The 24601-nt window shown below is 42.3% G+C and overlaps 1 protein-coding gene across 1 annotated transcript in view; it reads left to right on the top strand.

The window, feature by feature from the left end:
* Nucleotides 1-1817: 1817 nt before the first annotated feature.
* kcnn3 (potassium intermediate/small conductance calcium-activated channel, subfamily N, member 3) overlaps nucleotides 1818-24601 on the top strand; it is a gene marked incomplete at both ends in the record, with an annotated part of 63684 nt that continues 40900 nt past the window's right edge. The window contains 2 exons of the mRNA XM_083910643.1: nucleotides 1818-2921; nucleotides 15836-15931. Coding sequence (XP_083766769.1) covers nucleotides 1818-2921; nucleotides 15836-15931 — 1200 coding nt within the window. The remainder of the gene's footprint in view (nucleotides 2922-15835; nucleotides 15932-24601) is intronic.

The raw sequence follows: 24601 nt of genomic DNA, 5'->3' as shown, positions 1-24601 counted from the left end.
TGATGAACTCTGGTGGGAAGGAAGGGCCCCCTGGGAATTTTTGCTTAGGGCCCCTACAGACTCTAGAATCGCCTCTGTCTCCAGGAAATTAATATGTAAGTCAATGTAATGTCCTCTGAAGTCATGGAAACCAGGCTCTCGCTCCGTGTGTGTGTGTGTGTTGGAAATATAACATGTTATATGTGTGTATATATATGTATATAAAAAAAGTGCATATATATATATATATATATATATATACACATATATATACACTTTTTTTTTTTTTTTTTTTTTAATTATAAATAACTGTAATGATGTCCATGCGTCCTATGGCGCGCGTAACAGGTGCCAGACGCGCCCAAACAGTCCAAACAGAGCAAACATGGATCGCGTGTTTCCCCGAGACCAATAAAATAACAATTAAAACCTATTTATACTAAACTAGTCGGATCAGTGTTGTGGTGAATCCCGTGCCACCTGTTTCCAGCGCTGATTTCGCCTCTGACTCCGTCCAATGGGAGCGAACGGTGAGACTGAGGGCGGAGAAAAGAGGGAGAGAAGTTGGAGGAGAGAGTGAGAGACGCATCCGGGGAGATGGTGAGCTGTGTTGAGTGGAAGTCGGTGGACGAGTCGCATATTAAATCACGGACTCCGCTGTTCTATCTGAAGACTGTTAGTTGACGTGCAGCTTTGCGGGGTTTTTGTTCATTCATTTATTTATTTTTGTTTGTTTGTTATGCATTTTTTTTTTTATTTCCCCTCCGGGGTTGATGCTCCTGCACGTTTTTGACGGGCAGCCACAGGTTGACCGATTTAATCCAGTCACCATGGATTATTATTCCCGCTCTCCGTCTCGCGTCGATCGCCACTGACACTCTCGAGATGGGCACGGTCCACAGATTAGAGATGACACAAACAAACTGATCTCTCTCTCGCACCCAGAGAAGCAGACGACGCGGAGGCAACAATCTTGCGAGGAGCGACGCGCAATTCCCCCCGAGAGACACAAGAAGCGAGAGGGGACCTGTGGAGGAGCCACATGAAAGGAAAGCGATCGGATGATGGGATGGCCGTGACAACATGAAAAAGAAAAAGTGTGGCGGTCTATTTTTCATCCAGCCAGTGATTCAACACACAACTAACCTGGAGGACAGGGACTGAGGGAGAAGAGGTAGGAGGAGGTAGGTAGAGAAACAGACAGGGAGGAGGGGCGTGGAGGTGTCTGGTTATATCACACTGAAAGTAGGTTATTGTTTTGGATCAATCAAACGCAGACAGCTTATGGTTAACTCCAGTCACAGTTGCGTGCGTTGCTATCAGAATGGACTGATGTGGAAACCATTGTCCTTTAGTCTCTCAGCCTGAGCCTGAGCTCATTTCCACATTGCAAAGCCAGATGATTTGCACCGTTCACCAGACTAACAATGTAACACAGAGGACATTTTATGACATGGATTGCTGGAAGCATTGTGCCATATGAGAGGAGGACACTGGACACACACACACACACACACAGTGAGATAGAGACGCTGACTGGACAGCTGACTCAAATGTGACTCAAAGAATATCATATTCCCCAATTATGGCCACTTTTCTTTAGTCTTCTGCCCTTCTTTATCAGACATCTTCAGTTTCCCCCGTAATTGTTTTGACTAACCATCGTCCGTCACAACACTGCTCCCCTCTCTCTTTCTCCCTCTCTCTGTGTGTGTGTGTGTGTGTGTGTGTTACATCCTGCTTTAAATACAGAAAATCAGTCTTCACAGCTCTTCTTCTTCTCCTCTCTCCTTCTTGTGTCTCTGTAGACAGGTGTGTGTGTGGCCACAGCTGTGACCATGGAGCCTCCCCCCTCTTTGAGCTTGGCTCTGCTAGGAGGGAGCGAGGATGAGGAGCAGCGCCTCCTCTTTCCCCTGGGCATCATATCCCATCCCTCCGGCACGGGCAACCAGCCAGGATCAAACCACTCCAACCACATGGGAGGTTCGAGCCTCGACCGCCTAAACGGCAGCACCCCGTCCCCCGCCACGCCCAGCTTAACCCCGGCATCGCTCCCCAAGTTGCCCATGTCGTCCTCCGGAGTTCAGCCGCTGCCCCCTCCCATCCCCAACGCCCTGCACCCCACCAGCACCCCGCTGTCCTCCTGCTTGGGCTCACAGCACAGCCTGAGTGGGGACAACTCCCCGATCTACAACGCCCTTTTTTACTCCTCCCACTCGCCCTCCATGGACCGGGACAGGGACAGAGATCGAGACAGGGAGCGAGAGCGAGGGTGCAAGCACAGACAGGCCAGCCCTCTGGTTCATCGCAGGGACAGCAACCCTTTCACAGAAATTGCCATGAGCTCCTGCAAGTACACAGGTGGCGTCATGAAGCCCCTGAGCCGCCTCAGCGCCTCCCGCAGAAACCTTATAGAATCAGACAGCAGCAGTGAAACCAAAGAGGGCGGCGGTGGTGGTGTTTTAGCTGTTGCCGGAGCAACGGCCACTGGGGGCCATGACCGACCAAGGGACGCCCCGCCCACTTACTCCGTGTCCCAGTCATCCACCAATCAACCCCCAATCCAGAGCCCTCCGGAGATTGTGATTTCATCCAAGGAAGACTTGCCGTACCCGAGAGGAGGGTATGACATCACTGACTCCACATCTAACCAGATGTCCATCTACCACCAGAACCACACTCTGGTGGAGAGCAGGCGGACACAGTCAGGGGGGGGGAGGAGCAGCAGGCAGGGAGGGAGTGGATCTGCAGGCACCGGCGCCAGGGGCAGCACGTCCAAGGCCCACAAACGAAAGAACCAAAATATTGGTTATAAACTGGGCCATCGGAGGGCGTTGTTTGAGAAGAGGAAGAGGCTAAGTGACTATGCCCTCATCTTCGGAATGTTTGGAATCGTTGTCATGGTGATTGAGACGGAGCTGTCGTGGGGCGTATACACAAAGGTGAGCGGGAAATAGCGTCGACGCACAATGATTCAACTCAAAACACATCGTTTTCCACCAAGCAGCCCATTTTGGTTCAGTACGGTACACAATGATGAGCAGTCCACAGCAATCCAGCTCCTACAGTTTGGAGCTAGATGCGCTTGATTTGTCGACACAGAATCATCACTTACATGAGACAGTAGGGAAAAGCCGTACTAATTTCCCCTGTAGCCTTTTCTCTAAAAAGCTCTCGTGTTAAACAGCCACATGCCAAGATGAAAGCACATGCAACGATGGCTGTCCTCCATTGTTTACTCTAATTCCTCTTCTTTGTGGAATTTATTGTCGCGCTACGACATTATCCTATTCACCTAGCTGACGGATATTGCGTAATTGGCTTAGAAATTTACATATCTGGCCCACACAACTCATTGGAAATGCATGTTAGACCAGAGTGTTGCACTCCAAACTGCACCAAACCGTGGCGAGCTGAACTGCACTGTACTGTTTGGTGGAAATGAGGCTATAAAGATCACTTTATCAGTAGTTATTAGTTATATAGTTACATAGTTATTGCTACTCAGCCTGGGAAATCAGTTGAGTGTCTTCTGGTACTACTACAATGTCTCATGTCACTCATGTCATCAGGGTCACCATGGCTTGGGTGTGGAGACTACGCATTCTTTAGAGTGTTGGGGCCAATTCCAATTCCTATCTTAACCCTCAAGCTCAACCCTTAATCTTAACTGGCCCTCAAAACCAAGTGTTGAGGGTTATTTTGTCACTTAGAAATGGGACACCCCTTAAATGCAGATACGTCTTCAGACTGTAGGGGGCAGAATAACGCGAAAGCTGCGTCCAGTCCGTCGACTCCAAAAATGAAGAAGAAGAAGAACACGTTTACGTCACGATTATTTATTACGATCCGTTTGTCAGTCAAGTTATTAGGTTGTCAGTTAGTTATAAGATGATACTCATACAAATACCACAACCACGGACATATTCAGCTGACAGTTACCACACACCACGACTTATTGAAAAGTAAACCATAGCAAACGATCGCGTGTGCGCAATGACGTCAGTAATCCATAATATGGGCCTAAACTAAGATAATACAATGGTTTTCATCATTTTTATATCTCTATTAACAAAGAAAATACTTAATTTGTATCGCACTCGCTTCGCTGCTTTCGACGCCATCTTTTTATTATGTGAAAACACGCAATGCATTCTGGGTAGACCTTGCTCCCAAGGGTGGTCTCGGAAAATCTCAATATTGAGGGCGATACAGCCCTTAAACTTGCCCCTCAACTTAATTTTTCTGAGAATCGGGACAGCACTTGCACTAGAGGGAGCGCACATTTTTGAGATTGAGGGTTAGAATTGGAATTCAGCCTTAATCTTGGCAATGGGCAACCTGAAGCTTGGTGCTAATGTTAATGAAGTTAGCGGAAAAGTTTGTGTCTGCCTGACTTCACAGCAAAGAGTTGCTAAAGTAATGAAAACACAATGTCCACTGTGTCAGCTTAAAGTCAAAACTACTGGACTTTAAGCTGAACAATTCAACATTTTATCAAAATGGCAACAAGGCTTCCTTAAAATTTTCCGATCGCAGGAGGAGCAATTTTTACTCAGAGCAAAATGTGTGCTATGTTGCCATTTAAAATGAAATTGTCTTGACCTATACACATCATATTCTACAGACTGAAAAAAACATATTTGTCTCTCAGATTTGTACAAATAGCACACAGTAATAATTTAAAATGTGTTATTCAAATGAAAATGACAATAATTATTTAATATGTCACAGAGACTCAGGAATAATGTTCATATAACAAACTGAACTCACCAACAACAACAGTACAGACAAAATATTAGCATTAAAAAAATCTTTTGCAGACTGCAAATCATGTTTATGTTTTGAAATCATGTTTTGGCATGTGGCGCCACCTACCGCCATCTACCAATCATTGCAGTCAGTAGAGTCTCAGCTGCCGAGCAACCACGGGTTGCCAGTTACGTCAGAAAACGAAGCCTAAAAGACCTCGGTATTTTGAATTTGAATGTAGTAACTGTTTTTGGACACATTCTTACATATGGCACCTTTAAAAAAAAAAAAAAAAATTCAAGTTACAAGTCATATAGCAATCATAATTTAAAAAAAATACAAATAGATACTGGAAAGTTTAAAGTATTTCCGACATCTGCCTCAGGCTGTGTGATATTACCAACAATGTTATTACAACAGAAAGTTTCAGATCGTTTGATATTGATAATCATCACAATAAAATGTCAGATAGGTAAAATAATAAGTTTTGCTCCTGAGGCAAAACATCCTCTAGCGATTCCAAGTTTTGTCTCAGAGTTTGTTTACACAGTGCATGAACATTATATCGATGTATATTTAACCTTTGTTGTATTTATTAGTTTAGTTGGCTGCTCCAGAATTAGCCAATTAGCTAATTTACATCTGCTTTTTCCCTGGGCAGGAAGCATCTCTGCTGGAGAACAGCGTAATAAAACCACATTTACACAACAGAATCACAGCAAATGCGAAACATAATCACGTATTATGACAATATGGCGCGACTTCACAACACTAAGACATCACTGACATTTGAAGAAAGTTATGTCACGACTGAATTGTTGCCCTAAATCTGCTGCAGTTTAACAACATGTGACGATGGCCACATTTCAAAGCCTTTATGTTTCAAAGTGAATGAGCAGCATTCCAGTTGTGTGCAGTGTAACAAAATGGGTGCGTATGGCATTATCAAGGACTTTGGCATTTTACCAGGCAGCGAAGGGTCTAAATCAAAGACATTTGCATTATGGTTAAATGTAAGATCCAGTCGGGATAAGGCAGAACCAACCTTTATCCTGCTGTGGATGGGTCACCGGCTACATAACCACAATGGGCTTTTCTTGGTTCGATAACCAAATTCACGTCTGACCGGCGACCGTGTGCCCATGTTGTGATGGGGTTGTGTGCTCTAATGACCGGGCCTGACAGTCGCTGCTTGTGTGGGTGATGTAATGCAACAACGTGGAGGACACAGGGATCAGGTTATCAGCAGGAGGCCAGGATCTCATTTGTCTGTGTAATGGGGAGTGTAATAAGCTGAATCGGCCCCTGGCTGCTATTGTGGGTTTATTTTGGTTGTGTGTGTGTGTGTGTGTGTGTGTGTGAGTCCCTCTGATCTTGTCGTACCAGCCTTCCCGATCTCAAGGTGCGGCGATCCTCGATCCACTCCTTACTTTCGCTCTGACAGATCGCAGATTTGATTTTCTTTGGCTGATAAAGGTTGAACGCATGAGTTCCACAGCTGCTGCCGTGTCATATAATGATCACTAATCCTGTGAAAGAGGATGAGGGTTTTGTTTTTGTAATGACAGAAAGTGCAGGTGGTCCATTAGAATAGGTCAGCATGGGTGTGTCTCTCATCTGCATCTCCCTCCTCCCTGTTTCTCTTTCAGTCAGATTTGTTGACTCCGGTTGCTTTCTCTGTTATTGCTTTGATTGCTGTATCTTGATTGTTTATTACTTTAAGAAAATCACAGTTTTTAGAGGCAGTCTTTATTTTTATTCATGACAGTTCATGGATTGAATGTTTCTCTCCTTCCCTTTTTGTTGACCTATTCTCCTTCCTGTAGAAAATGGCCAACTCTCTCTCTCTCTCTCTCTCTCTCTCTCTCTCTCTCTCTCTCTCTCTCTCTCTCTCTCTCTCTCTCTCTCTCTCTCTCTCTCTCTCTCTCCGTCTGTCTCTTTTCCAATTCAACTCCACGCCTTCTGTCTTTTTCATCTATATCTTTCATTTTCCCCCTCACTTTCTCGCTCCCTCTGCTCCTCTGCTGTTCCAGTAGGCGTCAAACTGGGGGAGTGTGATCGGAAGAGCAAAAGCGGCTGTGCGAGAAATGAAACGCTGCAGAAGGAGATGAGAGGAAGAGAAAAAAAAAAAAAAAAAAAGGAAATGCGATAATGAAAAGTCTGTCATAGGTTATTAACCCACAACCAAGACCATCCTGGTCAATAAGAATTGACGGACATGTGAGAGCAGAGCAACTACTGTGTTTGGTGATTATATTGATTAATGTGTGTTCATTAAGAACATCTCGTTAACACGTGTCAGAGGTCAGAGTTTTTAAAATATCTTTAGATCCTACAGTCGCAGAGAGGTTGAAATAGAGTTAGGTGTGTGCTTCAGCAAAGCCCAATCAAAATTAATTTTTAAATACTGAGTGCCAAGTTATATATTTTGTCCCTTTTTTTTTTTTTTTATGGTTGCGGATTTGGTTTGACTCCAACAGATACTGGCGTCCTATTAAACGGCTCAAGCCCTCACTTAGATAATTGAGGTGGATGGAAGCCCGCTGGTCGTTGTGGAAAAACGGTCAGAGATCATGAGGATGAAAAAGGAGATCGGGAAACGAGATGGATGGGAGGATCGTGCAAACCTGTCTAAGGTGGTGGGGGTGGGGGGGGGGGGCTTGAATGATCTTTGCTTCTCGATTGATTATTGATAATCACTCGTCCACACGTGCACTCTCCACCCCCCACAGACTCGTGTCGTACAATCGCGCGTATTGAAAACGGATGCCGACGTTCCGAGGTGCCGTATTGCGTGCTGTATATCGACAGACCATCCTTGAGAGGGGAACTGAGAGCTTGTGGGGGAGACGACATGATCGTCGTGGAACGTGTATTATTATTCGACCGCTTCATGGGACGGTGTCACTGTTTACTGCCTACAGTGTCCAGCTGCTGTGTGGCTGCCAAAAATAGAGAATGGAACTAAGTGGGATGGGATGTGTGGTGTGTGTGTGAGTGTGTGTCTGTGGTAACAGGGATAAAGAGCAGATGTAAACAGAGGAGGGCAGAGCCTTCGTGACTGTGGATTTTAGTGAGTAAGCATATGTATATTCATTTGCAGAAACAGCCTTCACACCCTGTTGACAGCTCATACTGGACCTTCAGCTCATACGGCCTATTCGTTGTATTTATAACCTCTGTGTTCAGTTGATATCACAGTCCAACTTGGTTGAAGACAAACCAAGATCTGAGATCAGATAAAACACTGTACTGCATGTGGTATTCAGCAGTCTGTAGGCAGCACATTGACGTTCTTCTAAATGGTGTTCAGCCACACGTAGATAGATGACACGAAGAACATTCTGCATGGTAAAATCATTTATGAACGTGAAATAATTCAATTTTTGCCAAAGGACAGATTTGTGTTTTCTCACACACACACAAAAAAAACCCCCCCATCCCACACAAAAGTGAAACAGCATGCGGCTTTAAGTTCATAGTCTGTAAGAAACTACAGCGATACTACGGCATTTTAATGGCGACATGTTCTGTGGCCGCTTTTAAAGACCGCCGTCACCCGTTCCCTGCCACACAGACGCAGGACCTTGACACTTCAAACGGTAAAAAAAAAAAACACTTATATGAGCTTCTATTATTGATTTTATTAGGAACAGGTTAAAGGGGAAAGGGTCCCTGTTTGACACGTATCTCTATCTGAGAATAACTGAGGCCGCGGGACTCCTGGGACCTTAGAATGTGGCCTGTCTCTGCCGCGTCAATAGATCATTTCACAAAGACCCACTTGAAACCACGAAGGAACATGACTATGCTGAGGGAATGCACAGCTGTTGTCAACGTCACCCGTCACACTCTCAATAGACACGTTTGACACCTCAGCATAGAGATGAGGCTTTTATGTGTCATGTAAGAGTATGTACCCACCCTTTGTACGCTGCTTCCTTGCTTACATTTACATTTAAACATTTAGCAGACGCTTTTATCTCAAGCGACTTACAAAAGAGGAATAAGCTACATAGAATAAGGGTGAATTCCACTTCCTTGCTTAACCCTCAATCTCAAAAATGTGCGCTCCCTCTAGTGCAAGTGCTGTCCCGATTCTCAGAAAAATTAAGTTATGGGGCAAGTTTAAGGGCTGTATCGCCCTCAATATTGAGATTTTCCAAGACCACCCTTGGGAGCAAGGGCTACCCAGAATGCATTGCGTGTACGCTACAAATTAAGTATTTTCTTTGTTAATAGAGATATAAAAATGATGAAAACCATTGTATTATCTTAGTTTAGGCCCATATTATGGATTACTGACGTCATTGTTGCGTAACACATGGTTGTGGTATTTGTATGAGTATCATCTTATAACTAACCGACAACCTAATAACTTGACTGACAAACGGATCGTAATAAATAATCCTGACGTAAATGTCTTCTTCTTCTTCTTCTTTTTTGGAGTCGACAGACTGGACGCAGCTTTCGCGTTATTCTGCCCCCTACAGTCTGAAAACGTATCTGCATTTAAGGGGTGTCCCATTTCTAAGTGACAAAATAACCCTCAACACTTGGTTTTGAGGGCCAGTTAAGATTAAGGGTTGAGCTTGAGGGTTAAGATAGGAATTGGAATTGGCCCTAAGTCTTGGAAAGAGATCCAGTGGACTGACAGAGGGTGAGGGTGCAGAAGTGGATGCAGAAGAAGATTGTGCAGAGGGTTAGGGTTAGTGCTAGAACACAAGATGCTCTTTGAAAAGTTGGGTCTCCAAGAGCTTGTTGAAGATAGAAAGGGATGCCCATGTTCTAGTAGCTTCATTCCTTCCTTCCTTCCTTCATTCTGCCTGTAAGGAGTGTGAAACTTTAAATACATGACCGCTTCCACAAAGGGGCCATTGCCATCTCAGCCGGGCATAAGTCATCTCCCACATTCCCCCCCACTGCTACCTCCACGTCTCCTCTCCCACCCTCGTCCTCCGCCTGTGACATTTTCCCGCAGACATTTTACTCTGAGACCTTTCTGGACCTTTCCACTTACAGCGGACACATTCGCGCTTTATTTATCAGAGCAGACATGACTATCATCCGGGGAATTGAATTCGCTAACTGCCACCGTGTTCTCGAAAGCAGCCGTCAGCCATCACGGCGCTTGCGCTAATGCAAATATGATCGATTGTTTCAGGGTAACGCGGCTAGACTCCCCCCTGTGAGCAGGTGTGAGGGGCGTTGGTACACAAAACTTGCATCATCCATTGGTAACAATTGACGTCACTGAGTGTGTGGGCGTCTCCTCTGTGTATACACACACCTTTGGAGTGTTTGTACGTATGTGTTGAGCTCTGTCATATAAGTACTTGTGGATGCACCTGGTATTGTGTGTGTTTGTGTGTGTGTGTGTGTTCATAACCCCCTTTGTCTGGATTTAATTGAGTGTATAGGGCCATAATAATGTGGTGCAGCGTGTGTGTGGGTGTGTGTGTGAGTGTGTGTGTGTGTGTGCGAGTGTGTAATTATCCTAGTAAGGTGACATCGCTCTTCTGTCTATTGCCTGTTTCCCTGGAGACTGATTGCAAAAAGGCATTGCTCTGACATGGACAGACCCCAAGGCTAACCTATTACCACACAGTCTGTGCGTGGACACACACACACGTACACGTACACGCACACACACACATTTATGTTTATTACACATATTGGGAGCAACTTAGAACTACGTGGGTAACGTGTTGGTTAGCAGAGGCGATTCTAGAGTCTGAAGGGGCCCTAGGCAAAAATTCCCAGGGGGCCCTTCCTTCCAACCAGTGTTCATCACCATTGTGTTACAAATAATCTGACACCAACGAAAAAATGTATGATTTCAAAATAATTATTTTTTCAAAATGGATGAAATAACATGGAAAAACCTTGTAATTAAAAAAGTATGTGAAAATATAAATGTAAAGAACAATACAATACTGTAAATAGCTTTTAAAAAAAGATATGCATTACACTGTAAATAATCCTCTTCATTTTCCAACTTGCAGAACGATAACGTCACACAGGTTAAAGTGAGGTGGGGCCCCTTTAGGGAGGTTTCCTACTGAGATGTCATTGCAAATCGCCCATTGTTTTTTAAGGGGGGACGGGGAGGCGGCTGGTCACTGCACATTTCAGTAAAAAACAACCCTCAGGCTCCGAGTGTCGGGGGGCCCCCTATCTGCTCGGGGCCCAAAGCAGTTGCCTGCCTTGCCTGTTCACAAACTGCGCCTCTGTTTGGTTAGCGTTAGTGTATTTGCATTTGCGACAATCAGGGTGACGCGGGGACAGACGGGGGAAGCCCTCAGCTACGTGCGTGCACGCTAATTGATAGAACAACAACGTAAAAAAAACCAAAATAAATGCTGTATTCTCTCCACCGAGCCTTTGATAAATACAGCTGGACAAAAATAAACTGGCAAATGCAAACATACACACACTTGCACACACACATAATACAGGCGACATACGTGCAAAACTGAGCGTCTATGGCAGGGACAGGCGACTGCGAGCAAATAACAACCAGTTTGCCTTTTAGTCTTTGTTACAAATTTGAGAAAATTTCCTCCCAAAATGTTCCTGAATGTTGGATGGACATGTGTACTGACGTAACAAACAGACTTATAACCGCCAAAACGCAGTGCTTCAGGCAACAACTGTCACTGATGGAAAGCTATAAAATCTGAAATAAACAGTACACACACACACACACACACACATGACTGTCACAGTCGAGGCATTTCCTATAAAGATAGAGTAAGTGAAGTGGAAACAGGCAGAAACAAAATGCTCTTGACAATGAGATGGGCAGAACTAAAAAACACATCCAACAGACGGTTGGAGGTAAACGACGCAGTGAGAGAGGTGAGAGGCAGAGGAAGGAAACTCGGCAGCAAATCTCATTTCAGCTCTCCGGAGTGACAGTATATTTAAACAGATTTGCTTCTAAAAACCCAACTCTACATTTCTCTCATTAGCAAAACAATGTTGGCTTCCATTGCACCGAGTTTGCTCCAGTGACTACAAATGAGATGTTAGCAGAGGAGAGACAGGCTGGAGGAAAAAAAAAAAAAAAAAAAAAAAAAGAGCACAAGCTAATACAGACTCGGGGACAGTTTGAGTGGTTTGGGTGCAATGATGGAGGAAATCAGTGGAAATCTAGCTCGTCATAGCGAGATGGTATTTTAGAGTGGTGTGCAGCGGTCCATAATCGCACTGATGGAAGCAACAAATGAACAACACTCACTGAATGTTCTCCTTTATGTGACTCTTATGTGTTTGTGCATGTGTATGTGATATATAAAAGGTGGAAAAGGGCATCTACGCTACACAATCACTCATTGATGATTATGAGAAGACGACCACAGAGGAACGCACCCGTGAGGAGTAAAGAACTAGACTGCATGTTTGTGTGGCGTTGAATTAACAACGTTAAAGGCGCCATATGTAAGAATGTGGCCAAAAACGGTCACTACGTTCAAATTCGAAATACCGAGGTCTTTTAGGTCACGTTTTCTGACGTAACTGGCAACCCGTGGTTGCTCGGCAGCTGAGACTCTACTGACTGCAATGATTGGTAGACGGCGGTAGGAGGCGCCACATGCCAAAACATGATTTCAAAACATAAACATGATTTGCAGTCTGCAAAAAAAATAATTTAATGCTAATATTTTGTCTGTACTGTTGTTGTTGGTGAGTTCCGTTTGTTATATGAACATTATTCCTGAGTCTCTGTGACATATTAGGAGGATTTTATGGCCAGTTGCTTTAGATTTATTACATAATGCACCTTTAAGGCCATGAAGCATCTCTGGGAAACACAAACTAACACTCTCCATTTTTCCAGGAGGCGGTTTGCAATTTAAATTCATGATTCTTAAAATGCAGCGCAAATTGCACGGCACTGTTCTTCGTACTGTAGTAGTGTCATGACAGAAACACAGTTGACAGTTTTTTGGTGATAAATGCTTAACAGCGTCTTTACTGAATTATCTCATTTGAGATGCGGCAGTGGTTAAAAAAGTGTCGTGCATGAGTTTTAAATATGAATCAGCGGTGATGAAGTCAGCAAGGGAAGCTCAGCTTCCTCCAAAATGTCGTCAAATATGCACTGAGTTGTGTTTTCGGTTTCAATACTACACTTGATTTTCATATTCCCGTAGCAGCCTCCGATTAAAACCACTAGAAGCTAAGCTCTAACTGTTCTCTATGGGACGACACAGAATAGGTTTTTTCGCTGCGGCGATTGGGGAAATGTGGCAAAATCATTACTTCCAGGGAAGCTCAGCTTCTCTCTGAGTCGACAGTGTTGCAGAAACCAACACAAACACAACAGTGGAGCCTTTGGTCGTGTGTTATTTGCTTGGCGACATAGAAAAACACTATTATAGCATTTCCAGTTTTCCATAATTGTCGCGTTTTCCTTGTTCTAGTTGTTCATTTGCAGAATTGATGTATAAATAACTGGGCCTGAAATGAGCTTTCGCCAGCTTCAAAGACCAGCAAACTGGTCACTGATACGGATGTACGGCACAGTCAAATTAGTTCACACAATGCTGATTAAAATCAAAGGAAGTGATTTGTTGTACATCAAGACAGGAGGAGGTGACCCACCCCTCTGCTGCTGGTGTATGAACTAGTGGTGGGAAATCAATCTAATTAATTAGGGTCCTTTTTAATTAATTAATCGCAGTTAATCGCATATCAATATTTGACACAGGAAGCAACATTTCTCAATTTAAACAGATTTTGTTCGATTGGTGACTAACTGCATAGACGTAGACATACGTTTCACAACAAAATCACGTTGATTAGTTTAGTTTTTGTCTGGAAAACATGTTTGTGTGTCATCTGCTACCACCGACAGTGGTCTACAGTCTACTGAGATACATTTCGCCAGTGCGTTTGTTAATTTGTCAGACATGGACTTACTCATCTTGGCTCTGAAACGCGTCATCTGGCCAAAGTGTGCGTTGGCGACACTGTGTGCTCGTCCTCCGTAACCGTTAAGGTTAGCTCTGGAGTCTGTGCTTGCTGCTACACGTTTAGCATTGAGGTGATACCGGAGACTTGAAATGCTTCGGCGATAATGCACATTCCTTGCTCGTGTCTAAGCTTCCAGTAGAGCTGAAACGATGAATCGATGAATCGATTATTAATCGAATACTAAATTAATCGTCAACAATTTTGATAATTGATAATCGTTTTGAAGCTTTTTTCATGATTTAAACAAGATTTCTGATTGTTTTAGCTTCTTAAATGTGAATATTTTCTTGGTTTATTTGCTCCACATAACAAAGAGATCATTAAAACTGAATAATTTTGGTTTGTGGACAAAACAAGACATTCAAGAACATCGTCATTTCCAGGTTTTATGAACACTGATCAACGTTTTTTAACATTTTCTGACATTTTATGGACCAAACGATTCATCGATTAATCGAGAAAATAATCGACAGATTAATCGATTACGAAAATAATCGTTAGTTGCAGCTCTAGCTTCCAGTTTGTTAAAGTGAAACTTTTACATCCCATTGGACCAAGCAACACCGTCTGTGTCATCCATCACGTTGGCTGCTACTGCGGCTTTTCACACGGAGCTTTGTTGTCTAACGTCACTCAACGTAGCTGGTGCATCAGTGTGTGTGTTCGGTATGCCTGGAACTGAAACAGCTTGAGTGTAAAAATAAACCAGTAGCTTTAAAGTAGCTCAACTCTTCTCTTGAACGGGCTATCGTGTTTGTTTACAACCTCGGTGATAGCGAGAACATCTGCATGCGGCAAACAACCCTTTCTGGAGGCAGTGTGTTGTTACTGTTTGTCCATCTGTTTGTAAAAATCCACTCCTGTCTCATAAGCACAGTATGACGGACACACGTTGAAGGAATGGCATCAAACGTGGTGCAAATCTTGGACTCAAGGACGTACTAGTTATGTTGTGGCCCGAAGGTCAAGGTCACTGTCACCTTGGGCTCCTGTGTACGTGATATATTAGGAGAGAAAATGCAAAGGTGTCACAAAGTCCTTGACATCTGACACAAAATCCATGAGAAGTCATTAAGGTCATTCTGACGTTTAAAAAAAAAACCACATTACACACGCATTTGGGGCATTTGTCAACAAACGAATCACTAATTACGATAAGAAAAGATCAGCTTGACCGTGTCATTATAATGTTCTTCAAAAAGGAACAGAGCAAGAAACTGTGACCATATTTCCTCCGACTTGACAGGTTGTTGGAGACGTACAACTGTGAGCTGGTGATTCTAGCTGAATATTTCCTTTTTTCTGCTATTCAGAACAAAGTCCTTGAGCTGATGTAGACAAATGAATCAGTGTTGCTTCAGAAACTATTGCACACAGAATGCAGCTAGTTTTTTTTTTTTTTTTTTATGGTTTTGAAGATTAACTGCTGCTTACTAACATGTTACTTGATAGGTCGGGAGTGCTTTCAAAACCATATATTAACACTCAAATATAGTGGAATTTGATCAAATCAAATGTCAAATAAAGGCAGTATTGGTCTAACCTCAATAAACACTGTTTTTTCACTATATGAACAAAAGAAACTCCTTTAAGATGTCTTTGTCACAAAATCAGTGCAGTAAAGTGGCTGACAAAAAAAAACTGTTGTCTCCTGTATTGTAATAATCTTTATAGAAACAACTTTTTCCCCATTTTTATTTTCAGTTAAATTTTAATTGATATGCAGTGGTGTAAATGTAAATGTGTGATGTGTGTGATGTGTGTGTGCACACGTATGATAACGTGTCGCTGTGTGTGAGGTGAGGGGGTTAAAGAAGCCACTGAAGTGCTATGAGTTGTATTGATCGGAAGTTCCCCAGTGCATTGATTATAAACCCTATGAAACCAGACAAGTAGTGGATTTAAAGCTTGACTGCAGAAAGATATTGACGGAGAGAATACTACCGTTCTACTAGGGTATGAGGTGCACATGCCGTTCTCGCTGCTGAGTGACATGGGCACGATGTGACATCTGTGAGTTAAATCACTTATAATGTCTGTTATTACTGTATTCTGACTGTTAAACTGAATGATGTATTGTTTTCTTTTAGTCATGTTTATCATGTTTTCTTTCTCTCTACAGAGTTCCATGTATTCTCTGGCCCTGAAGTGTCTGATCAGCCTGTCCACAGTCATACTGCTGGGCCTCATCATCGCCTACCATGCACGGGAAGTTCAGGTAAAACACACCACACGCTGCACATAATATAGCCTCTATAACCAGTAAGAAAACCCCCAGATAGGCGTTTGACATTTTGCCAGCTTTGATAGCTTCGCTTTCCCTGAGAGTTAGAGAGGAGGATCGATACCGCTCTAATATTTGTGCATGAAGTATGGAGCTCAAGCTGGAAGGCAATTAGCTCGGCTCGACTTAAAGACTCAGAGCTGAGGGAAACATAACTCTGTGCCGTTTAAATGTAACATAATCAGCCCAAAGTACCCCTAAAGCTCACTCGTTAAGATGTTATATCTCGTTTATTCGCTCTGTACAAAAAAATATCACGAAAGAGTCCAAAAACAACTGTTTGTGGTTTCACAGTTCATGTAACTTGACCCACTGTGAAACACAACTATGGGCCAATTCAGACCTGGTATTAACATCCGTCCTGAGAGATCTGATCATAAGCGGACAGTGTGGTTGTTCACAGCTCCAGGATCAGTCTCCTGTGAAGCTGGGGCTTGAACTTTATAATACTTTTGTGGTATAGAATATTGAAATATTTAAAATACTTAAGAGTTCATCTCATCAGCGTCAATGAGCCAATATGCATGCAGCAAGTTTGACCAAGATCTAACAGTGCTTGTAATTAGCTGTCTCGAGGCGTGCACAAAATTACGACCAGAGACGGAGCTCATTGTGGAAAGAAGAAGAGGAAGGCAGGGACTGTGTGCGTCTGTGTTGTGTTGTGTTCTTTTTTTATGAAGGAAGGTATGTTGTGAAGGTCTCAAGTGACAAAACACATTTAATGAAACAGTTGATACAAAAAAAAATACGAGAGCAGGAAGTTGTTTGGCTACGAGAAGACAACTGCGCCAGCAAAAACTAAAGAATGTTTCCCTTAGTGGGCAATGATTTTTTTTGTTAAAGCTCCCATAGACCGGAAGTTCCACTTAACGCTGTTTTTTTTTGTTTGTATCTGCACCATTACCTCGTTTATGAAGCCCTAAAGTTTCGAAACAAACAGTTCAGCCGCTGCTGAGAACGCTGGGTTTTATTGTAATCTCTGGCTTTGCAAGCGGTCTGAAAAAAGCCTGGAATCGTTAGGATCCCGTCTCCTGAACAGCATTAGTCCTGCACTAGTCCGGGCACATCCGTTTGCGTACATTGAACAGCAGAAGAAGAATAACGTCCGTTGTGGAGGTGTTTCACGAGCGACAGTGTCTTCTGACTCTGGGTCAAAGTCATAAAAGTCTGAGGCGGGGAGTCGTGAAGAAGCTATTTTTAAACATTGTTAAAACAATGTTTTGATAATGAGGAGCAGTGCATCCACCGTTCCAGAGGGGGGAGCTGCGATTCTGAGAGTGGGTGTGCTGATTATGTCACTTCCAGGTACCTGGCCAATCACGAGACAGTTGGGAAAGCGCTCGTTGGCTGGCCAATCACAACATAGTTCTGTCTTCTGGGGGTGAGATTTCAGTCTGAAACAGCGCGACTGACGAGAGCTTCAGTGAGGAGAGATTTAGAGATCGGCTCGTTTACAGCAACTAGGAGGTTTTTTTTGACCATAAAACAAGTTAATGTATGTTAGTAGATCTATCTATCTATCTATCTATCTATCTATCTATCTATCTATCTATCTATCTATCTATCTATCTATCTATCTATCTATCTATCTATCTATCTATCTATCTATCTATCTATCTATCTATCTATCTATCTATCTATCTATCTATCTATCTATCTATAGCTTTTATTTTGGTACTTCTGGTTACAGACTGTGAATTTGCATATTAGCTAAATATTTGGTTTCACCCAGCAACATTTATATTCAACATTTATATTTAAATGTAATATTCAACATTTAATATTTAGATTTAACATTTAGATTTGAATGTAATATTTAAATTTAACAATATATGTGTGAGTTAACAAATATTGGTGTAAACACAACAACAACAACACATTTTTAAACATTGTTTGAAGCTAAATGTGACAAAATGTTGATATTATTTTCAGCTTGAGCCACTTTACAAACGGCACCTCGTACGTGTGGTATTGGTTTCAGAGTTCAGACATTGATACCGTATTGAAATTCTTGAATCAATACCCAGACGACTTGACGACAACAGATCTCATGTCCCTGTAATTCTGTTGGTGAGAACAAAATGATCTGGCTGTACATATGTGTCCACAGTCAGTGTGTGTGTGTGTGTGTGTGTGTGTTCTTGTACTTGCGGCATACTGAGGACCAGTGAGGGTTTTTAACCAACAAAGTGAGGTCATTTTTACGGAGTGAGGACATTTTGGCCGGTCCTCACTTTGTTTTCATTGAAATCACTTCCTTAGGTTGCTATAACATGCTATACTCAATTTGTCCAAAAACAATTCACATTTTGGACGACATAGTATAGTATTTTTATAGTTTTTGTCAAATTTTGGACCAAAAACTTTGGGTCAAATTTTTTTTTTTAATTTTGGACGCCATAGTATAGTTTGACGTTTTTGTCAAATTTTGGACCAAACATTTTTGGTCAAATTTTTTTTTTTTTACTTTGGTCGACATAGTATAGTGTGATGTTTTTGTAAAATTTTGGACCAAAAATTTGAAAAAATCTAAAAAGTTTTCCAGCCCTTTTTGCTCTGGGGCTCCACCTGCAGACATTTTATGGTACTGCAACCAGTAGTTCTTTGTAGATGCCATTCATGAAGTAGATATTTATAATTGTGTTGATTTATAAAGTGGAAATGCTGGTCCTCAGTATGCAGCAAGTACAAGAATGTGTGTGTGTGTGTGTCCATGAGAGTGACTGCTAGAGAGAGTAGAAAAAGTCATGAGGGGATGAATAAATCAAAGCACTACTCCTACAGCTGTTACATGAAAAAAATACTTTTAAACATTATAAAGAAAGAAGCCATGTGGCGATCAGCGCTAATATTGTGGTGGTGGCTACATATAAATAATGTACGACGACTGAGAAATGTAATAAAATACTGTGAATCTGCCGTGGGTCAGAGGACCTCAGCTGCAGAGGAAGTCTCTAACACGTCGTTAGGGATGGACTTTGGCTCGTGTCCCCAAACCACCTCTGAATACGACACATTCAGGACACACTGGTCGCGTTTAGCTCTGTGCTTTCAGGACAGATGTTAATATCAGGGTCTGAATGGAGTTTATGATGTCGAGTGGCGAGCTTGAGCGACTTTAATGGCGTGATTTACAAAGCAAAACAGAGATGTGAGCACTATCACTAACACTTTGTGAGATACAGAGACTCTCCATATCTCTGTTACGGCTTAAATGTCAAACGTGCAAACATGCGACATGCTGCATGGATTCATGCATCAGCAGACACTGTTGATCTAAACTATTTTTTTGCACGGAACATACTAATAGGGATGTGAATCTTTGGGTGACTCACGATTCGATTTCGATTTCGATTCTAACGATTCTCGATTCAAAAATTGATACAATGCATAGTGTGTTAAGGCAAATTATGGCATCAAAACAGGGACAATATGTAGTATTTATGGGTTTATATAACCCAAAATCCACTTTTTTATACATATTATGTGCTCCTGCATTGTCTTGTCACTGTATAATAGTTTTTGTTTCATTTTCGTAGTGTTTCAAAAAGTCATGTAAAATAACATGGGCCGCGGTTGCATAGCCACTGTTAGCAGCGAGACGACATGTTTCTACCGGAGCCTGTAAGGACAAACGCGAGAGAACAAATCAATCGTCTCTTTACTTGTAGCAGAAGTCCCGCCTCCTCTCTCTCCGCTTCGTTTGCTACGGCGGCGGTAGCTCCGCCCTCTCCCTCACCTCACGAACCTCATCTGCTGATGCGGAGAAAGACGACGAGGACGATATTTGACCGGCTGAGGATACCGTAGCGCTCAGGGAAGGGAGGGGGTGAGCAGAGGAGCAGTTCTTTGTTGTAAATTTCAGCCTCTCCTCTAGATGGCACTATAAACTACTTACTTCACCTTTAAGACTAAAAGTTAACATTTATTCATTCAAAACAAATAAAAACTTACTTACTGTACAAAAAAAATAACTTGCATAAATAAAAGCTTAGACTAGCTGCCTTTTTCTCCCAGAAGTTACAAAAATAAACTGTACACAAATAAGAAACTGGCGTTTTTTAATAGAAAAATAGAAACTTAAAAAAATAAATAAAAACATTTAAGTTTATGAATCGATTGGATGAATAGAATCGCGATTCATATGTGAATCGATTTTTTTCCCCACCCATACATACTAATGTGAGTTGCAGCCTCTGTGGAGGTCCACACTGCCTTTATACACATGTATAAAGACAGCAGGGAAGATAATAGACTGCCGACAGTCTATTAAGTATATAATTGTGTATCTGAATGACACAACTGTACACAGCAAAGAAAACGATTCATAAAGGTTCTTTTGACTCGGTGCAATAACTGTGATTAACCATCTGTAGTCCATTTAAATATGAGAGTGTACGCTGAATATTATGGGTATGAATGCACTGATGATGCAACACTGAGAACCTTTGTATCCTCTTTTTTTAATTTTATATTTATGGTCCGAGGCCAGACGACCCTATTGAAACTGAAGGAATTATCGTTTTTGCATATGTATCGTTCTTATTCACGAATATATCTGACAGTCAGGCCTCGTCTCCGGTCGTAGCGCCAAGCCAAGCTAACCAGCTGCTAGTGGAAGCTTCACATTTAAAAACAGAGAGAGTGGCATTGAGCTTCTCACTCTTGGCAAGAGAGCACATTTCCCAAATTTCCCACATAGCTGTGTGTCCATAGTGTTCACATTATGTCGATTATGTCCCACAGGCTCCAGAAATAGACCAGGGGACCCAGGTGTGTGTCGGCTACAGCCAATTAATGACATTAATGAGAGTCTTTGTGGGATTATGCGAAACACTCTGCGTGGCTTTGCATCAAGTAGATGTTTAACAAATGTTGAACGCACACTCGGCCAATAACGGTCCTGTAATCCGACAGATGCAGGAGAGAGAACACACATCGACACGCACACGCTCGCGCTCACTCGAGGCATTCGCAGACACACACAGACTCAACCTCTTGTGAGGCTGAAACAATCAATCCCAAATGCTTTCATGCTTTGTAATATCTGTTTTGCTGTTTGTCATTTCACTAATATAATGGTACCACAGTCACTTCGCCGGGGTTTTCATCCGAAGCCATTTGCGATCAATACACATTGACTATTTATAGGCGCCTTGTGGAAATCAGACCCAATGAGTGCCCCCACACCAGCTATTACTCTTACCAACCAAATCATGGAGCCTCTCCCATCCATCTAACCACATATTAGTTTAGTGCTGTGGCTCTTTTTTTTTTTCATTACATCACAGCTTGGATGTTGCTGGAAATGTCTATTAAAGTTCCAGCAGGTCTGTGGTGGGGATTCTGATGCATTCTGCTCTGAGGTTCAGGCCTCTCCATCTTTGGATCAATAACGAGATTGGCTGTTGCTTATTCACTGTCATACACAGGGACTGATAGACTGGTAATCACTCCATAACATGCAGGCGCTGCGTATTAAGATGTGTGAAGAAAGGGAGACGACTCGATGTAAAGTACCCTAAAAGGGATACTTGAGTAAAAGTACAAGTATCTTACCAGAAAATGACTTTGGTAGAAGTTGAAGTCTCTTTTTTTTTTTAAATAATATATCTTTAAGGTGAAGTAAGTAGTTTATAGTGACATCTAGAGGACAACGAACTGCTCCTCTGCTCACCCCCTCCCTTCCCTGAGCGCTACGGTATCCTCAGCCGGTCAAATGTCGTCATCGTCGACTTTCTCCGTGTCAGCAGATGAGGTTCTAGTATTTATTCAGATGTATAAGTTTGTCTTTTGTATATCGTATTAGCTCCGTCAGTGGAGGTGGGACTTCCGCTACAAGTAAAGCGACGCTTGATTTGTTCTCTCGCGTTTGTCCGTACAGGCTGCGGTAGAAACATGGCGTCTCGCTGCTAACAGTGGCAATGCAACAGCGGCCAGTGACCGTGTTATTTTACATGACAACACTACGAAAATGAAACAAAAACTATTATACAGCGACTAGACAATGCAGGAGCACATAATATGTATAAAAAATATAAACCCATCAATCCTATGCAGTGTCCCTTTAAGTATATGACACAGCTCAGTGGTAGGGTGCGTTGTCTTTCAACTGGAAGGCTGTTGGTTCAATTCCTGGCTCTGCTAGTCTATGTGTGTCCTCGAGCAAGACACTTAACCCCACGTTGGCGTGAAAATCTCTTTATACACTACCGGTGAAAAGTTTTGGCTCACAATATAACATTAAATGAATCAGAAACACACTCTATACATTGTTAACGTGCTAAACGACTATTCTACTCTGCAAACGTCTGGTTTTTAATGGAATATGTACATAGGTGTATAGAGACCCATTTCCTAATGGTACATTGTGTTTGCTAATCGCGTTAGAAGGCTATTGGATGATTAGAAAACCCTTGAAAACCCTTTTTATGTTAGCACAGCTGAAAACAGTTGTGCTGGTTCTTTGACGAAAGCAAAGTTTGAAGGGCAAAATTATTATTTTGAATAAAAATCATTATTTCTAATCTCGTCAATGTCTTGACTAAATGTTCATATTCATTTTGCAACTCTTTTGATGAATAAAAGTGTGACTTTTAATGGAAAACACACATTTTCAAAGTTTGGGGTCAACAGTTGTATAGGCGACCCCAACATTACACCGGTAGTGTAAATACAAACCATTACCAACTCTTCTTCTTCTGATTTTATTTGGTAGTAACCAGTAAGAAAGATAGTTAGAGGAAATGTAGTCGAGTAAAAGTAAAAGTTGCTAGAAAATATTGCTGTACTTAAGTACTGGGTCACATAGTAGAGCAATGAGCAAGCAAGTCACCACTTTTTCTTTCATACTGGTTCGACTGAGGGATTTTCTGCGTGGAGTTTGCATGTTTGCGAGGGTTTTCTGCCATAGTCCAGAAACACACAGAGGTAAATTGTTCACTCTAAATTGACCATAGGTGTGAATGTGAGAATGAATTGTTGTTTGTCTCTATATGTGTCCCTGTGATGGACTGGCGAACTATCGTCCTATATCACTCCCCCCCCCGAAACCCTCCTGTGGAGGATAAAGCGGTAGAAAATGGATGGATGGATAAATTGACCATGGGTATGAATGTGAGAGTGAATGGTTGTTCATGTCTGTGTTCCGTTGGCCCTGTGATGGAGCGGCGACCTGTCCAGGGTAATCACCGTCTTTCGTTCCATGTCAGATGGGATTGGCTTCCATCTCCCTTTGACCTTCATGTGGAGGATAAAGTGATAGAAAATGAATGAATGAATGATTAAAAAAAGCTCTAGTTTCTGCTCACAAGTTTGACGTCATATTCGCTGCACGTGACAGACGCACTAATGCTGACAGGAGAAGAAGGGATTGAGTATTGCCACTGTAACGCTGACAGATAGAGAGAGAGAGAGATAATTCCTTTTGATTAAATGAAGTTAGGAGTTTGGCGAGGGTGCTGTGAAAGTACGGGAGGGAATCACAGCAGGTTGGGGGAGGTGATGTTGGGATTAAACCCCAAATCACTTCATAATCATTTCAGTATGGGTGATGATAATTTACATTTTTTCAGCCCCTAGCAGCTTCCTACTTTAAAAGATATGTCTGGTATATTTGTGTTGTTTTTTCTTTTAGCTGCCCTTTCCTCCAGCTACAGCGTTTCCCAATCCTGGTCCTCAGGGAGCCACTGTCCTGCATGTTTTAGATGTTAACCTGCTCTAACACACCTGATTCAAATGGTCAGCTCATCAGTAAGCTCTGCAGAAGCCTGATAACAAGCCGTTCATTTGAATCAGGTGTGTTGTTGTAGCAGGGTAACATCTAAAACATGCAGGACACTGGCTCCCTGAGGTCCAGGATTAGGAAACACTGAGCTACACTAAGGTCTTAGTCACCAGAATAGCTGCTGAGATGAGAGATGTTGTGATCAGATGGTCAGACAAGCTCTAAACAGTTTAACCAGGTAATCGGATTTGTTTGAGCAGTGTATGTAAATGAGAGACTAAAGACCAAAATCTAGAAAAGGAGTAGCTCATTACTGTAAGTTTACACAAGTTTCCTATTCTTATCTTTTGTCAATTCCTAACGCTTGTTATATTATGTCTTAATACAAATTCATTAATTCATGAAGCGTTCAATGAGGAGTATGTGCATACAGCTGAATGTTTTGCACAGGATAACTGTGGGTACTGCCAAGTGAAGTTAGTGCCATCAAATGTACAACTTGTGTAAAAGTAACTTGTGAGTAATACTTGCTGTATTACCATTGATTGGCTATTTTCACAACATTATTTTTTGAATGTCAAGCAACTCAAGACAAGAAGTCCCATTTGGGTAATTTGGTTAATTTACATAAAACCTGTATGATCATGTGTCTGCTTTCTTGTCTTGGCCCAGTGGTTATTCTGTGTAGCAGCGTTCCTGATTTGCACAATGTTAATTAGGCCAATAGGAAAAAGATGGCTCAACAAATACGACCCACGCTGTAGTAAACAAATTATCTTTACATAATAAGTGGTAAGCACTCTTGACTCTTTGCAGCGAGAAGACTTGGGTTTGTGACCAGGTCAGAACAAGGGCCTTTCTGCATTATCCTTGTGTGT

This window comes from Microchirus variegatus (assembly GCF_963457635.1).
Source record: "Microchirus variegatus genome assembly, chromosome: 1".
Classification (NCBI taxonomy): domain Eukaryota; kingdom Metazoa; phylum Chordata; class Actinopteri; order Pleuronectiformes; family Soleidae; genus Microchirus; species Microchirus variegatus.
This window is presented reverse-complemented; position numbering and strand designations above follow the sequence as displayed.